Source organism: Myotis yumanensis, unplaced genomic scaffold (genome assembly GCF_028538775.1).
Source record: "Myotis yumanensis isolate MYYU_CA2020_CCGP unplaced genomic scaffold, mMyoYum1.0.hap1 SCAF_5, whole genome shotgun sequence".
NCBI lineage: Eukaryota > Metazoa > Chordata > Mammalia > Chiroptera > Vespertilionidae > Myotis > Myotis yumanensis.
In genome coordinates, this window is record NW_027223756.1 from 87,558,392 (window position 1) to 87,576,710 (window position 18,319).

The following is an 18,319-nucleotide window of genomic DNA, read 5'->3' on the forward strand; positions in this document are numbered from 1 at the left end:
TCTAAAATTGCACCCCATTTCCTGGCAGCACCTCAATCACCATGACCCTATTCCTTGTTCTATCACATGAATACCCTTCAAACAGCTCACATATGAACTTTTCTGTCATGCCCAGCAGGGTGAGGGGAAGAGGCACGCACCTTGGCACCAAAAACCTTACCCTTTGAGATCCCTAGCACTTTAATGCGATATTTGAAAAATCAAAATGAATGCATAAAATGCGTGACAAGCAAAAGAGCAAAATTTAAATAAGGACAGGATGCAACAAGTGCCGTGCACGGGCATGTTGGAGCTTGAAGCAAAAGGGAAGGTACGTGACAATCTATGCCTGCTTTCAAAATCTTTAATGGTTTTTACAAAAATGTTATTATTGATACGTTTGTCTCCACTAAAACCAGGAAAGTAAAAGTATAACAAATTCTGGATTAATTATAAATAAAATACTTAACCTAAAATAATGTGAAGGGGTGCGGAGGTGCAGGAGACAGCTGATCAGTGATTCTCTCTCATCATTGATGTTTCTCTTTTTTTCTTAAAAAAAATATTTTATTGATTTTTTACAGAGAGGAAGGGAGAGGGATAGAGAGTTAGAAACATCGATGAGAGAGAAACATCGATCAGCTGCCTTCTGCACACCCCCCACTGGGGATATGCCTGCAACCAAGGTACATGCCCTTGACCGGAATCGAACCTGGGACCCCTCAGCCCACAGGCCGACGCTCTATCCACTGAGCCAAACCGGCTAGGGCTCTTTTTTTTTTTTTTCTTAATATATTTATATTTATTTCAGAGAGGAAGGGAGAAGGAGAGATAGAAACATCAATGAGGAGAATCACTGATCGGCTGCCTCCTGCATGCCCACCACTGGGGATCGAACCCACAACCAGGGCATGTGCCCTTGACTGGAATCGAACCTGGGACCCTTCAGTCTGCAGGCCAACGGTCTATCCACTGAGCCAAACCAGCTAGGGCAAATCATCATTGATGTTTCTATCTCTCTCTCTCCCTCTCCCTTCCTCTCTGAAATCAATAAAAATAGATTAAAAACAAATAAATAAATAAATAAACACCTACCTACTAGATTGTTTAAAAAAATAATGTTAAGTTTGAATATACCTACTTTACAACTTCTTCAGTAATTACTTCAATGTTCTGGGGGCTGGGGGAATCAATCACGTACAGCATCCTAATCCCAGCCCTGATGCCTATTGTTTGTTTTCTGTTTCTTCCGGCTAAAATATCAGCTCCCCTAGGGCAGGGACTCTTCAGCTTCTACGTCAGTGCTGGCCTCAGACTAGATTCTTAATAAACATTTGTAGCATTAAAGAATGAGTGAGGCCCTAGCCGGTTTGGCTCAGTGGATAGAGCGTCGGCCTGCAGACTGAAGGGTCCCAGGTTCGATTTTGGCTAAGGGCACATGCCCAGGCTGTGGGTTCGATCCCCAGTAGGGGGTCATGTAGGAGGCAGCCAATCAATGATTCTCTTTTATCATTGATGTTTCTATCTCTCTCTCCCTCTCCCTTCCTCTCTGAAATCAATAAAAATAGATTAAAAAATAAAAAAGAATGAGTGAATCCCCTTTTTATAGCAAAAGGCACAGAGAGGTTAAGTGACTTCGCAAAGGCTGCACAGTACATAAGCGATGACCTGAGGGGAATATATACTGTTTGCAGTCTGTGCTCTTGACTCCTATGGACCTAGTGGCAAAATCCAAACTCAAATCAGATTTGATGCCAAAGTATGTAATCATACCAATATGCTGTCCTTCAGGGCAGAGGGCCAGGAGCCCAGAGCCCTATATTCTGGTCCTTATACCCTTATCCAACCTCATCTTCTCAAAATAGTACAGTTACTTGGCTTCTGCGCTCCTGGAATTTTCCAGACTGCCTCCTCATCTCAGGGCCTTTGTATGTGCTGCTCACCCTGCTCAACACACATTCCTCCCAGCTTTTTTTTATAGCTGCCACTTCCTCATTCTTCTTCTTCCAATTTCAAAGAAACCTCCTCAAGGGAGGCCTCCTGGACCTTACAAGGAAAGCCCTAACACTCCATCTGGTTGCCCTATTCTATTTGCTCCATAGCCTTAAACATCAGCTGAAATCATTGACTCCCTTCATTTGTCTGTTTTCATATTCCTGCCCATCTCCCATACTAGGATGGCAACCCCAGCAAAGCAGGAATCTTTCTCTGGTTTGTTCACTGTTGTGTCCCCAGTGCCCTAGCACAGTGTCCAGCACATACTAGGTGTTCAAAAAATGCTATGCATTATCATTGAGTAGGGACATTACCTTGTTTACTTTCATTTATTCATCCATTCATTTAATCAACATTTATTGACCACCTACTATGTGCAGGACAGTCAGGATACAACAGTGAACAAACCGGCAATCTCATCACCCACCTGTGGGACTGACATTGGAGTAGGTGAGACAAGAAATAAGATAAGAAAAAACAGACACTGTGATGGATGGTGCTAAGTGCTAAGGTAAAATCTTAAAGAGACAGTGGGTGGTGAGTGTGAGCAGAGTCTGACATTTTATTTTTAATTATTTTATTATTTTTTTTACTGGTTTCAGAGAGGAGGGTAGAGGGAGAGAGAGATAGAAACATCAATGATAGGAATCATTGATCGGCTGCCTCCTGCTGAATCGAACCTGGGACTTCAGCCTGCAGGCCAGCCCTCTATCCACTGAGCCAAACCGGCTAGGGCCCAAGTTTGACATTTTAAATAGACGGGTCTGAAAAGCCAACCTGAGCCCAGCTAGTTTGACTCAGTGGTGAGCGTTGACCTATGAACCAGGAGGTCATGGTTTGATTCCTGGCACATGCCTGGGTTGCTGGCTCCATCCCCAATGTGGGGTGTGCCAGAGGCAGCTGATCAATGATTCTCTCTCATCATTGATGTTTCCATCCCTCCCTCCCTCTCCCTTCCTATCTGAAATCAATAAAAATATATTTTAAAAAATAAAAATAAAAAGCGGACATGAGAAGGTGACAGTAAAGACCTGAAGGAGGTTAAATACCTACTTCCCCATCAGAACCATGTCCTTCTTTTCCACCCCTGAATCCTCAGCTCCCCACCAGCGCCTAGAACGTGTTAGGAGCCCCGCGAGTGGGTGTGGGGTGAAGGATGGCATTGGCTTGATGTGGGGGTGCAGAGTCAGGGATGGGGCTGGCCTCCCCGAGCACTCACATCCTGCAGCAGCTTCTCTAGGTTCTCCTGCAATTCGTAGAAGTAGACGGTGGTGATGAGGCCATCGCGGGACTTGGTCAGGCAGTCCCGGGCCAGCTCGATGATCTGGTGGTGGATAAAGCTGAGCACGCCATCGGCCAGCGGCAGCACGCTGTCAGGTTCATAGGCGCGGGTGAAGTCCCGCAGCTTCTCCTCCATCTGCGCGGTGGCCTGCGGAGGAGGGGGGCCAGGCGGTGTGAGCGAGCGCTCGGGGCTGGGCTTAGCCCCAGGGCTGTGGCCGCAGGAGACTGCGCTGAGCGCGCCGGCCACCAGGGGGCGCGCGGGGCTAGGGCGAGCAGAGCTCGGGCCGCCCGGCCGCCCCGCAGCCGCCTCCGACCCCGCCTCACCTTCGGGAACCTCTCCTTGTAGACGTGGTTCATCATCACGATCTCGTTGTCATAAGAGGAGGGGGAGCGCCCGGGGCTGTGGGAGAGAAGCCCATCCTGTCCAGTCCCCCGCCTGTTCGCGGGGACCGGGGCCTCGCGGTGCACAAGCCCCTAGACTCGCTTGGAGTTGGGGGATGCCGCTTGGAGTTGGGGGATGCCGGCCCACCTGAGGCTCCTCGAGCGGGGCCGCACGGCGGGGGAGCGGCGGCCGCCATCCTCATCCGTGATGCTCTCGGTGCTGCCGAAGTGTTTGGAGAGGAAGTGGAGCTCGTCCACGGTGGGCTGGTAGGGCAGCTGGTGGAGGCGCTCCTGGGAGGAGCAGGAAGACTGGGGAGGGGCAGAACGAGGGTCAGAGCTACTGCGGGCCCCTCACATCCTGGGACCCCGGCCTGGGGTTCCTGGGGTGGATGGACTACTGGCAAGGTTGGTATTAGGGCCTGATTAGGACCAGGATCCTGGATATCCCAGGGCCCAGGTTGGGACTCCAGGCAACAGAGGGACGAGGACAGGCATGGTAACAGTAACACAGACACAGATGTGACTAGAGAGAGCCTGTTAACACCGGAGAGTCAAGTCACATCCCTTCTCTGTTAAGAACGCGCCATGGCTCCCACTTTACTCAGAATGAACACTAAAGTCCCTCCCACACCCCACAAGGTTCTGCACTAACATCTGGCCCTGTTCTCTGTCATCACCTCTGCTCACTCTCCCCCTCACTTGCTCTATTCCAGCCACAGAGCTATGGCTTTCTTTCTCTCTTCTTTTTTTCAGAGAGGAAGGAAGAGAGAGAGAGAGAGACATCCATGATGAGATAGAATCATTGATCAGCTGCCTCCTGCATGCCTCACATTGGGGATTGAGCCTATAACCCAGGCATGTGCCCTGACTGGGAATCTAACCGTAACCTCCTGGTTCATAGGTCGACTGGTTCAACCACTGAGCCGTGCCAGCTGGGCTATGGCTTTCTTGATAAACCTTGAACAAGGCAGACACACTCCTGCCTCAGGGCCTTTGCACTGACTGTTCCCTCTGCCTGGAGCACATCGACTATGGATTAAATGTCACCTCTCAGAGAGGCCTCCTCTGAACACACACCTATCTCTTCCTGTGCTTGCCCTCTCTTGTTTCTTCTTGTTGTATTTGTCTCCTGACTTATTACATCTTTATGTAAAAAGCCTTTCTATGACTTCCCCTTACATTTAGAATAAAATTCACCTCCCTACCCTGGGCAACAGGCCCCAGCAAAATCAGGGTCTCAGCCTGCGTTACCTCGACTCCTACTCATTTATTTGTTACTAGAGGCCCAGTGCACGAATTTGTGCACAGGTGGGGTCCCTCTGGGTGTCCTGCAGGGATCCGGCCAAAACCTGCAGTCCAATGCCGCCTGCAGCTCCTACCTGCTGCTCCCGCTCATCCTGGCCCCATTGTACCTGCTGCGGGCTTGCGCCCAATCAGTCCCGACTGGGAGAGGCTCATCCCTGTGTCTGGCACCCTCCCAAGGGGAGTGGCCTGCGGGATTGGCTGAAACCAGCTCTCCAACATCTCCCGAGGGGTCCCGGATTGCGAGAAGGTGCATACCAGGCTGAGGGACCCCACCAGTGCACCGACAGGCTGGGGAGGGCTCCAGGGTGTGTCCGGCCCATCTTGCTCAGTCCCCATTGGCCAGACCCCAGCAGCAAGCTAACCTACACATGGGAGCATCTGCCCCCTGGTGGTCAGTGCACATCATAGCGACTGGTTGACCAACTGACTGACTGCCCCCTGTTGGTTAGTGCATATCATAGCAAGCTGTTGAGCAGCCTTAGCATATCATTAGCATATTACACTTTGATTGGTTGTTCTGCCGCTCGGTCTATTTGCATATTACTCTTTTTATTATATAGGATTACTGGCTGCTCTGCTTGAGGACAGGGATTGGCTCTGCTTGGTCCTTGGTCAGGGCCTGGCATGCAGTCAGGGCAAACACAGACCCACAGATATCAGTGGAGAGACACAAGGACATCCACTTGATTCTGTAGGCAGAATCCTCTTTTAAAAAAATATTTTTTTTAATTGATTTCAGAGAGGAAGGGAGAGGGAGAGAGAGCTAGAAATATCAATGATGAGACAGAATCATTGATCGGCTGCCTCCTGCACACCCCCTACTGGGGATCGAGCCTGCAACTCAGGCCTCTGCCCCTGACTGGATTCGAACCTGGGACCCTTCAGTCCACAGGCCAATACTCTATTCAGTGAGCCAAACCAGCTAGGGCCAGAATGCTCTTTTTAAACATCACATCACTCACTCCCCTGCCTAAAACTCTCTACCCCATCAGTATCTACTAAAATCATTTTTAAAAGCACATAATCTATGACCTACAAAAGCACAATTTCAAATAGTTCAGATTGAAATTGTAATAGGATACGGGGGGGCGGGGGGGGGGAGCCTTTCTATGACTTCCCCCTACATTTAGAATAAAATCCACCTCCCTGCCCTGGCCAACAGGCCCTCGCATAATCAGGGTGTTGGCCTGCCTCACCTTGACTCCTCTACTTCCAACCCAAAGTCCAACTGCACAAGGTTATTTTCAACTTTCCCAATGTGGCCAGTTCTCTGTTGTTCCACCTTCCTTGAACACGCTTCCCTCCCTTCTTCCACCTGCCAAATTCCTGCTGATCCTTCGTCTTGGCTTCAATGCCAACTCTTCCAGGAAGCCTACTTGACTCTCCCCTAGCGAAGTCAGTTGCCTCCTCTCTGCTACCACTTCCCCTTACACTACTCCCATCACAGCTCCACTCCCCCATTGTAAATGCCTTCTTACTGGTCTATCTCCCTCCATGAGGGCTTTGTGAATCCTTGGACCCTGCTCAGCTTGTAGAGCTCACCCACCACATGACAGTCACATGCTAAATATCTGCTCCACAGCATTCCAGTGGATGGATGAGCAAACCAGACACACAGGTAGAAAAGGGGGCAGATGGACAGAGGAACTTTGGGTATTGCAGTGGGTGAGCAAATGGGCTCTGGATAAAGGACAGACACTGGCCTTGGCTAGCTTTGGACACTTGGCAAATGGCTTCATGTCATTATCTGTAAAATAAGTTGGTGATGAATAGGATCCCCAAGAAGCTATAGTGAGGGTAGAGAACAGGGCTGGGGGTGAAAGGGTGGGACCTGCAACTCACTAATAGATGGACAGGTGACTCTCCGAGGACAAGAAAAACCCAAAACGCCCAATAAGGCCAGCCCAGCTGCTGGCCTGGGCGTGGGCCTTTGGGTTAGAGGATCCCCTGCCCACCCAGACGACACTCACCGAGACAGTGGAGCTGGGTGTGTTGGTGCCATAGCCAGACGAAGGGAGCGAAGCCAGAGACCAACGGCGTCCGTCCGCCCTGGAATCCAGCCAAGGTGCTCAGAGGCTACCAGGTCCCACCAGTCCCCTCCACTTCTCAGGTTGTGAGAGAAGCCACCGGCCAGGGCCAGCGCAGGGATTGGGGGCGTATATCTGTGCTCTGAGATTCCCGGAGGCCCTCCAAGTCAAGGAGGTAAAGGGGAAGTCTTCTAGTCAGGCACCAGTCTCCTCTGCTCCTTCCCATAATCCTCCTCTCCTGCCATATTCAGGCCACACTGGTCCCCAGCAAGGATCCCAAGGAGGACCAGAACAGCCCACTCAAAAAAGTTACCCCAGAGGACCCCAAAAATCAACCCCAGAGGACCCCCCCCATGAGAAAGCTCACAGAAGCAGACCCCTTGGGTCTTCTCAGACACGCACACACTGAGACAGGCTCTCACATCGGTCACTCTCTCTCCTGGCCACACCCACTAGTGTTAGTGTGACTAGTGCTCATGGACTGAGTCACACACATTCACAGGTGAACCATACCTGGACCCAAATATCACACTTTTCCACCCTAACACAATTGCACTTGCAAAATCAGGCATCCAGCCACATATACACACAGACACTTACAAAAACCCCAATACTTGCATTCTAATACACACACAGCTACACACTCCCTCACACACACTCTCTCTACTCTTTCCCATTCACACATACATTCAAGATACCCTCACGCACCGTCACACATTCAAACTCTCACACAGCCACACACTCATTCACACTCCCACATAGATTACGCACTCACATGGAGACACACAGGGAGGTGCGTATTCCCTCACACATTCACAAACATTGACAACCCTACAGGTACACACACACATTCACACTCACACACATTCACGCTCACATGCTGATACACACTCCCCATGGACACATGTGTAGGCACAGGCTGCTTCACATATTCACAACCTCACAAACTTACACTCCCACACAATGGCATACATCGAGGGCACAGTCACAAGGACACACTCCCGCACACTGGACTCCTCCCTCCTTCCAGGCACTGCCCTGCTCAGCCCACCCTCCGTGCAGGTGACCACATTAGGCCCAATCTTGGAGCCATTTTCTGGTTTTCATTCCTCCACTCTCCCCAGGGAAAGGCCCTCCGTCCTCACAGTCTCCTGTGACTCCCACCACAGTCTTCACCAGCCTTTGCAGTAACCCTGGTTCTCTGGCCGGCCACCCCAACTCAACTCTGCGTTCAGAGGGGGTGTCGTTCCCCTATGCTCACCTCCCAGAACACAGCATGTGTTCGGACAACGCTTTTAGAATGAGTCAAGTTCAAAGAAAAAGAGACCCCTCCACACACACTGGCGACTTCCAGAAGTTTCTCTCCCAAATATTCAAGGAATCTCTCGGCCTCCGCCAATTTTGCCAGAGGCCCCAGAAAATGCATTTAGAGACACTCCAGAAACACGCAGACACCCCCTCCCTAGAGGGAAACCTGAGATTCCTCCTCTTGGGCGCTCAAGAAATGGCCCCAGGCGCCCTCCCCCACAATGGGCATCCAGAGTTCCTAGAAGGGCACCGCGGAGTCTGCGCTTGCGCACTTCCTCTCTGTTGTCCCCCGTCCTGTTGCTATGGAAACACCTGGCCAGGAGCGCTGGGCGCGAGGCGGACCCAGGGCTTCCGCTGCTCAGCGAAGGAAACCCGCTCCCGCCCCGGATTTCGCACAGGCGGTTGGCCCCACCCCCTTATAGGCCCCGCCCCCCAGGCTGGGCTCTGGTTCCCGCGGGGACCTTGGGGCACTCAGCGGAGCCCTCCGGTCCTGACTCAGGCCCAATTAGGAAGGGAACAGATGGCAGCCCAGACGGTGGGTGGGGAGGGTCCGACAGGGTTCTGGGGCCCAGCGGACAGGGACTCACCTTCGGGAAGAGGCAAAGGAGAAGTGGGCGGGGGTGTTGGGGGAGAAGTTGCGGGGGCTATCCAGGGGACTGCTACCTGTGTCGGAAAGAGGCGGGTCTTCAGGCTAGGCTGGTGGCAACCCCATCAGACTCCCTGATCCCCAAAGCGGCTGCAAGCAGCAGCTATTCCCTCTTTAGCCTAGTCCCAGAGGGAGTGGGCCACGCCCCCTTCGCTGTGGCCCCGCCTTCCGAAGGTGTTTTGGATACGGAGTTAGCCCAGCCCCTTCAGGTCGATACTGCCTTCCTCTGCCATAGCCACGCCCTTCGGGTATGGACCCTTCATTCTGCCCGCCACTGCGGACTGACCACGCTATCCTCTGTCCAGTCTCCGCCCTCCCTCCTGCGGCATGGACACACCCCTCTCCTGTGGCCACGCCTCCTCCAGTCTGGTCCACACCCACCACCTGTCTCACCCAAGTGTCCAGGCAGTGGGGAGTGGGGTCGCGGCAGCGTGGGCGACGTGCTGGTCAGGATGAGGCTTTTCCGGTTACTGGTACGGCAGCTGCAGGGAAGGAGAGGCAAAGGTGCCAGGCCGCAGCCCAGGGAGTTTGTGAGCCCGACCAGCCCCCTCCCATTGTGGGAAGGGCCCCCAGAAAACTGCTCAGGGGAGGAGACAGTCAAGGAGGATACAGATTGAATGGAGGGGATGCAGGTGGGACGTGTATGTGAAAGACATCCCGTGGGAGCCACGTGTGACCATGTGGGGTATAGTTTCCGTCACGGAGTGACAGTCATGTTGTCTGTGTGACACTGTTGGAGACACCGAGTGTCTGTATGTCTAGGTCTGTGCGAGACATGTGGCTGGCACCCAGTGTGTGAGTTCAGCGCTGGGCACATCCACACTAGCGTGGCATCATGTGTGACGGTCCTTGTGTTTGACTTGTGTGATACAACCTGTACTTTTGTGTGTCTATATGACCCAATGTGTGATGTCACTGGTGCATGATGGATATGCCAGTGTGTGCTGTAAATCTGTGTGATGCATGATTTCTGCTCCAGCTGTGTCTATGTCTTTATGCGGCAAAGTCTGTATGAGATGCTGTCCTTGCGTCTGCATGTGACATTCACCGTGAGTGTCCATGGGTGGCATTTACTGTGTGTAGGTTTAACACCCTGTGACGCTGGGCATGTCTGAGCATGCGATTGTGTGTGCCAACCCTGTATGAGTCTTGCACGTGATAATGTGTGATATTATGTATCTCATGCTCTGCAAGAGAACCTGTGTCCATTTGTTCTGGCATCCGTGTGACATAGCATGCGACATGCTTAGATGATATCATGTGTTGTAACACTGCATGCATGGATGTCATTGCCACGTGTGTGTGTGCATCTCTGGTAGCAAAATCATGTGTGTTACAGGTAACCAACCATACAGGTAACATCTTATTGGGTGTACGAAATAGTGTACCTGTGGGTTTATTTGTTATTGTGTGACATTGGGGGTGACCCCGTGGGTCTGTACAGGTCTCTGACCTATGCCCACTGTCTGGCTGGGTATGCGTGGCGCTCCCCGGATGTATCTGGGCCACTAGGGCTGTTGTGTGTGTATATGTGTGTGTGACTTCATGTCCTACGTGACACTGTGTGTCACTATTTTCTGTCTGAGGCTGTGTTGGGGGGGAGTGTGTGCTATGGTAAAAATACCCCCCTCCTTTCTGCCCTTCAGTATTCAAGCTTCCGAGGAGGGAGCCCCCAGCCCCTAAATTCCCCTCAATCCCCCCACCCCGCCCCGCCGCCGCCGCAGTGACTGAGCATGTGAGCCAGGCCTGAGCACGCGGCGTGGGGGGTGGGGGTGGGGGAGAGGCCAGGCTTCGGCTATTGTTCTGAAGGTGCCAAGCCCCCACCCTCCCCTTCTTCCCTTACCCCCCCTGAGCTGCCAGAGCCCACAGCGCCAGCAGACAAAGGCACTGCATCCCCCGACCCGGAGCAGCACCCCCCCCACACCGCGATCCTTTCCAGCGTACCCCCAGCCTCGACCCCTCCATGCTCCCCATTCAGCCCCATCCCTGGCAGGAAGGCGCAGCGCGGGCACCTCTGGCGCAGCTGGACCGGGTGCAGGGTCCCGGGCCCCGCCCTGCAGTAGCGTCTGGAGGGGCGGCTTGGGTGGGGGAGGGCCGGGTCAGGGTTTGGGGGAGGGATCGGGGGTCTACCTCTTGGTGCGGCGGAACATACTGCCACCAGGGAAGGAAGGCATCGAGAAATTAGAAAGCGCGGTCCAGAGAGAGTCAGACATGACCCGGCGGTGGCGACATGGTGGCAGGTGCGGCAGCAGCGGCGGCGCGGGGAGCGAGTGCGCGGGGCGGAGGCTGAAGCCGCAGCGGGCAGAGGAGGGCGGGGGAGGGGAGGGGAGGGGAGGGGAGGGGCGGGAAGGGCCGTGTGGCTGCCGCCTGCCAGGAGGGGGCGCTGCTGGACACCAATGCGCCAGGCCCCGCCCGCGCCTGCCTTGCACCCCAACCCTGGCTGGAGAAGGGGCGTCCAGCCCAGCGCATGTCTCCACAAGGCTCACCTGCTGCTTTTCCGGGGCAGGGGCAAATCCTTCTGGAAGGCAAAGGAGCAAAAAGATAGAGGTCAGCATGGGCCAGCAGCCACAGCCGGCCATGCGCTGAGGACTGCAGGGGGGCGGGGAGGGTTATCAGGTTGATTCTTCCCCTGACATCAGAGACCAGCACAGGGCCCCATAGAGGACTCCTGAGTTGGCATCTCAATGTATGTATGTGCAAATGAAATAGGAGTCTTTATTTAAAAAATATTTCTTGAGCACCTGCTGTATGTATGCCAGGCACTGTGCTAGGCACTAGGGACACAGAACTGAATGAAACAAAAATTCTTGCCCTTTTGGGACCAGCATTCAGAAGAGGAAAGCAGACCAAAAAATATCAATATAGAAGTGAATGACATCGTTTTAGACAGTAATGAGTGTCATGAATTTAACAAAAATTAAGCGAGGAGATATGATGAGAAATGGCTAGGAGGGGTCACGCAGGTCTGAGAGAGCTACTCTGGGGAGGTGACTTTTAAGATGGGAGCATCTGTGGAGAAAGCATTCAAGGTGAGGAAACTGCAAAGGCATGGAGGCAGGAATGAACTTGGCATGCTCAAGCATGAAAGGTTGAATGAATGAATGAATGAATGAATGAATCCTCCACATTCCAAGGGTTTTATCCCACTCCCAGCCAGATCCACAGGGTTGGGGATGGGGATAGTTAGAGTGGCTCAAAACGGAGATTTGAATTGGGGATTAGACGATGGCTAGGTGGTCTTTTTTGATAATGGCAGTGATAATAATTAGTAGCCATTAATTTTATGTGTACACATCAGAGAATGGTCATATTCTGTTTGCTAAGCACACAGGAAGTCACTACAGGGACCAGAAATTGCATAGGTCTGAACTCTTCCGAGAGCAGTGGGGAGAGGGGTGCCACCTTCCAGCCAGTCCTGAGTCCACAGGCTGGTGTGAATAAAGGGGATTGGGTAGGGCTGCAAAATTTGGGTGACGGTTTCAAAAATTCATTTTTGGGGGATTCCAACCAGGAGGAAATTCATCATCTTTGGGATTCCTGAAAGCAGAAAGCCCTGGGTCCAAATCCCAGCTTTGCCTCTTGGCAAATGACCTTCTAATAGTTGTGCCTCGAAGAGAATTCTGTGAGATGATGCAGGTGCCTAACACCTCAGCATGATACCTAGCACATAGTTAATGCTCAATATTAGGTCACAGGAACAGGAACTATTGTGGATGGACACCCTGCGTGACAGGAGATGGGCCAGAGGGACTTCCCACTCCCATGTACAGAGGACACAGGTATGGTTGGGGTCAAAGGGCACAATGTCTACAGCAGCAGTCCTGCCCCACAGAGCCACTGGGTGACTTGAAATCCATACCGGGTTTTCCCCCTTTCTTCGCAGGATCAGCTTGAATGAGCTGCATGTTGGACCAGCCTGGCCGGCTGCAAGACTGCAATGGCCCAAGTGAAATCAAGACCTGGATTTTCTGGCCACGGAGCCCTGGACTCCAGACCTCGGTACACTTGGCTTTTGAAGGTGAGCTCCTGAGAAACCTTTAAGCCCCTCCCGGAGAAGTCCTCAAACCTAGCTCCATCCGCTCGCGGTCCTAAACATTCTAAGGTCGAACAAAGGGGCAAACTGGAGCCGTAGAGGATTTGGATCCTTGGCGTCAGTGTAACAGACGTCACATCCATCCCCAGCTGCAGAATGGCTCTGCCAAGCAGATGCTCCATCTCCCTGGGATTAATGGACGGCGCTGCGAACAGGGCATGGGAACCCGGATGCTGTCCAAACGATCCCAGTTGCTCACAGGGAGCCCTCGGGCGCTCAGAGGTTGTGGGACAGTTCTTAAGGGGTTGCACCAGCGTGAGGGTGTATCCAGACAACGAACCGGTTAACCCGACCCTGCCAGAGGGAAGAGGTAGGAGCAAGACTCGCGCCCGTGGCAAAAACTAGTGGCTGCCTCCGGGTGGACTGGAGGGTGAGTGGGAGGATCCTGGGCTGGAGGTGTGGTCTTGCGGGAGACAGAAATCCCGCGTGGCGCTGAGCCAATGGGAATCGGCGCCGGCCTGGAGGGCGGAGGCACAGCTCAGGCAGGCCCCGCCCCTCCCCTCCCTTTTCCTGGAGATCCGACAGCGCGTACCCGGTCTGGCTCCTTCAGCACTTGCTCTGGCTTTGCCGCAGCTCCCTCCCTTTCCTCAGAACCCTTTCTCCTAAGTCAGGCCTGGAACGGAGAGGGAAGACTTACAGAGTCCAAGGCTCCCAGATGAGACCATCTGAGCTCTGTGTGAAAGCAAAATAGCTTTGCACCATAGGTCTGGCTCCAGCATCATCCAGACACCTGGAAAGTCCTTCCTGCTGTCTGACCCCGATTTCTCCTGCTGCAGTGACTGATCAGCTCACCTTGGCCTCCAACCTCAGGGATGGTGGGTTAGAGAAGTCCGGAAAAGGACAAGGCCCTGAATGAGGGTTGGAAACCACCCCCCGCTGCTTTTCCCAAGCTCCAGACAAGAGATGTAGCCTGGGTCTGGGACCCCGTAAGGCTTTATCTAAACCCCTCCGGATTATCTAGCACAGGACTGAGCTCCAAAAAGGCTCAGAAGGACCAGACCCCAGGCAGGCCTTGGGGTGAAGCTTTGATCAGTTTTCCCTTTGGGGTCTATTTGGGAGCAACACCAAACCGCTCTATTAACCCTTAGAAGGACACACCAAAGACAGGAGAAGACCCTTCTCAGCGTCACAATCCCCACCCGTCCTGGAAGTGGGAGTTCCCGATGTGTCCCCGCCTCCCTACACTCCACAACAGTCCTCAGTGTCCGATTCCGAGCAGTGGGCCTACGCCTCCCGGGCCTGCGCAGCCTGGAGACCAGCATCTTCTAAGGCTGCAAGGAGCTAAAAATCGCTCCCGCCCACCCACAAGCTGCGCTGGACTTGAGGATGGGGGAGGTGTCGTGGAGGGGAGGGCAATAGAGAGCGAGGCTGTCTCGGTGCCTGTCCAATTAGGTCAGTAGGAAGCAGCCTGGTGGCTGGGCAGGTGCATGGACGTCTCCGGAGGGTCCCCGCACCTCCAAAGGCGCCTGAGGTGGCGAGGGGCGAGGCTGCCGCACAAACATGTTTACGGCTGCGCTGGTGCTGGCGGCCCCGAGGGGCGGGCGCCCTGGGGCAGTAACTTTGCTCTGGACCCCCTCACCCCAGCCCGGCGGAGTTGCAGGGTGATGACTTCGGCCCCTTCCCCTCCGGCGGGCCGGGCGCCCCGCAGGCTATCCTCAAAGTGGAGCTGCACCCCCTCCTTCAGAGCCCTGGATCCCCGGGCGGCGCCTGAGGGGCGGGGCTCCCAGCGCGGCAGGACGCTCGGCCACAGCGTTCCGTGCGGGTAGCAACCCGAGGCCAGGTGAGGGGGCGCCGAGGCGAACCCCGGCGCAAGTTCTTCGGCCCCCAGCCCGGCCCCGCCCCACGGCGCCGACCCCTTCCGCTCCCCATAGCCGGGGCAACCACCTACCTGCAGCCTCCGGCGGCGGATCAGGCCCGAGTCGTCCATGGCGGCAGAGGCGGCTGCAGCCCGGGGGAGGGAGGAGGGAGGCGACGGTGGTGGCAGCGGCGGCGGGAGGAGGGAGGGAGTGAGAAGCCGCGGGGACCGCGGCGTCGGCGGCTGGGGGGTGGGGGGGGCACGGGGGCGGAGCGAAGTGGGGCGGGTCTGGCACCGTCACTGCGTCTGGGCGCTGGAGCCCGGCCTCGGCCAAGGTCCCCTGCGCTGGGGGGTGGGGGAGGCGGGGGAGGAGCCTCCAGATAACCGGAGAGACAGCCGAGCTACCGAGGGACCCCTATGAGGAGGCGCCCCAGGGGAGAGACATGCTCATGGGTAGAGCCCAGCGCAAGAAATACCTAGAATGATAGCCTCACAGATATGTTTCCTATGGGGGTGCCCCCGCGACCCAACAGGGACACATTCCCATGGGGACATCGTCTCCGCAGGGAGGCCCTCGCCAATCAAACTCTCCGATCACCCAGAAAATCATTCCCGAGACAGATGGTCACTGAGAGGCGAGTCCTGCTCTCACCAGCTCCCCTCCCCCAGGAAGAAACACTTCTGCAAAGTCCCACGGGTGACAGACATTTCACGTGGGGAGCCTGGTGAATGAGCGGCCCCCTAAATGCCATATTCTCTGTGGGAAATTGTCCCCACCCACGAGACTCCCCATATCCCAAGGAGAGAGATTTTAAAGTGACATTTTCACCAAGAAGACCCGTCTTCACGGGAGATGCCCCTTCAGAAAAACATTTGCATCCACATACCGCCCCCCTTTCCCAAACAGAGATTCTTCAGCCTCGCTAGTGACCCCCTCCTTCCCTGTCAGGATTAAAGAGCCAGGCCAGGCCAGGCCAGTCTGTATTTATAGGGATGATTAGCTGGTCTTTGGGAAGGTGGGAAGCTGGAGCGATTTTCAAACCCGCCCCCCCCTCCGCGGTGTTCCCATAGTTGAAGCCATACTGACCATGCTTCCCAGAGAGTGGAAAGCATCAGAGAGCTTCCCACGCCAAGTCTAGGAATTAGAAACTGGGGTCTTCCCAAGAGTCTGGCCCATAACTGGCCTGGGCGCTGTGGAGGTCGTGGTCACTAGACAGGAGCGACACGAGCTTCTCAAACAAGGGGATAGAGGGGGCTAGGTCTGGGTGTCCCTTGGGCGCTTGTCTCCTCATATCTGCGCCTTTGCCTAAGTAATCTATTTCATTTCTGTTGGTCCGCATTTTTGTGTTGTTGTGGGTGCTCTCCGTGGTGCTGATTTGTCGGGAGCTCCTTCCGCGGTGCTGAAATCTGCGCGCAGGGTTGGGGGCTGAGGTCAGGGGAGAGGAATGGCTGGCGGGAGGCGTAGACCTACAAGCACCCTGGACTGCACCAAAATGGGCCAGGGGAAGTTAGGTTCACCAGGTCTTGGTGCTGACGCCTCCAGGATACCAATGGATGCCCACAGAAGGGCCCAAAGACAGTGCCTCCTAATTGGTTCGTTTACTCAACTTGTATTGAGCACCTAGTGTGTGCAAATTAATGTTTTGGGATCTAGAAGTACAACAGTCAGTAAAATAGACAAAAACTCTGCACTAGCCTGAGAAGAAATGGAGAGAGATTTGTGGTAATCACTCACAAAAACACATATGTGCACACTCTACAAGCACAGGCACATGCACACATACACATACATTCTGCAAACACACAAACATGAACATACCAACACATGCTCAGCCTCACATACTCATATATACACACTCTGCAAACAAATACTCCACAGACATACACACACTTTGCAAACAGACACACATACTCAGCAAACAGACACACACATATATACACAAAAACTCACTCTGCACATACTTAGAAAATGCAAACACACACATTCAGCAAGTGCAAACACACACAACACATACAAACACAAGCATGCACACACAGTTCCAAAAACCAAAGGAAGCTCAGCTACACACAAACTCTCACTGAACATGCAGACACATGATCATCCCAAAACAACACATGGACACACACACACACACACACATTCACATACCAACTGCAGGTCTGTTTTTCTTTTCTCTCTTTTTTTTTTTTTTGTTAATCCTCACCTGAGGATACTTTTCCTTTGATTTTTAGGAAGAATGGAAGAGAGGGAAAGGCAGAAACATGGATGTGAGAGAAACACATCAATTGGTTGCCTCGTGCATGAGCCCAAACCAGGGCCAGGGCCGGGGAGGAGCCTGCAACCAAGATATATGCCCTAGACAGGAATCTAACCCGGGACCCTTTGGTCCACAGGATGACGCTCTATCCACTGAGCAAAATTGGCTAGGGAAGGGCTGCTTTCTTTTTTTTTTTTTTTTAATATATTTTATTGATTTTTTACAGAGAGGAAGGGAGAGAGATAGAGAGTTAGAAACATCGATGAGAGAGAAACATCGATCAGCTGCCTCCTGCACATCTCCCACTGGGGATGTGCCCGCAACTCAGGTACATGCCCTTGACCGGAATCAAACCCAGGACCTTTCAGTCCGCAGGCCAACGCTCTATCCACTGAGCCAAACCGGTTTCGGCAAGGGCTGCTTTTCTTATCAGACTCTCCTACTAAAATGTCAGGTCTATGAGGATTGAGATTTGCATGTCTTGGGCACTATTGCATCCCCAGAATCTGAGGGAGAGCAGGTGCTCAATAAATGTTCGTTGAACGAATTGAAGAAATGTTTCAAGGGACACACATTTACACAAACTGGGACACACATACATATTTCAGATGCAGACACACCCTTTCTACACAGCACAACATCCTCCTGTTCATTCATATTCAACATTTATGATCAACAACCTTTACCCATTGTCCAGCTGGTGTTGCTCAGTGGTTGAGCCTTGACCTATGAACCAGGAGGTCATGGTTTGGTTCCTGGTCAGGGCACATGCCAGGATTTCAGGTTCAATCCCCAGTAGAGGGCATGCAGGAAGCAGCTGATCAATTATTCTCTGAACATTGATGTTTCTCTCCCCCTCTCCCCTCCTCTCGATAAAATCAATAAAAACATATGTTTTTTAAAAAACAACCTTTTGCCCGGCCAGCATGGCTCAGTGGTAAGCATCAACCTATGAACCGGGAGGTCACGGTTCAATTCAGGGCCCATGCCCAGGTTGTGGGTTCAATCCCCAATGTGGGGCATGCAGGAGGCAGCTGATCAATGATTCTCTCTCATCATTGATGTTTCTGTCTCTCTCTCCCTCTCCCTTCCTCTCTGAAATCAATAAAAAATATATTTAAAAAAACAACAACACACAACCATTAACCCTAGCTGGCTTGGCTCAGTGGATAGAGCGTTGGCCTGCAGACTGGAGGGTCCCAGGTTCGATTCCACTTAAGTGCATGTACCTTGGTTGCAGACTCCTCCCTG

At 53.3% G+C, this 18,319-nt stretch overlaps 1 protein-coding gene across 3 annotated transcripts in view; it reads right to left on the reverse strand.

The window, feature by feature from the left end:
• The window catches only part of MAST1 (microtubule associated serine/threonine kinase 1), a 34,267-nt gene extending 19,299 nt beyond the window's left edge, over positions 1 to 14,968 (reverse strand). For 2 of the 3 annotated variants that reach the window (XM_070416228.1, XM_070416226.1), the window contains exons 1-7: positions 11,053 to 11,156; positions 9,316 to 9,404; positions 8,864 to 8,939; positions 6,912 to 6,990; positions 3,785 to 3,945; positions 3,580 to 3,655; positions 3,194 to 3,403 (exon numbers count right to left, since the gene is read on the reverse strand). In XM_070416228.1, the coding sequence (XP_070272329.1) occupies positions 3,194 to 3,403; positions 3,580 to 3,655; positions 3,785 to 3,945; positions 6,912 to 6,990; positions 8,864 to 8,939; positions 9,316 to 9,404; positions 11,053 to 11,135 (774 nt within the window). In that variant the 5' untranslated portion in view covers positions 11,136 to 11,156. Of the gene's footprint in view, positions 1 to 3,193; positions 3,404 to 3,579; positions 3,656 to 3,784; positions 3,946 to 6,911; positions 6,991 to 8,863; positions 8,940 to 9,315; positions 9,405 to 11,052; positions 11,157 to 11,408; positions 11,441 to 14,903 lie in introns of those variants that run through there. The other variant, XM_070416229.1, reaches the window with a different exon arrangement.
• Positions 14,969 to 18,319: the final 3,351 nt, after the last annotated feature.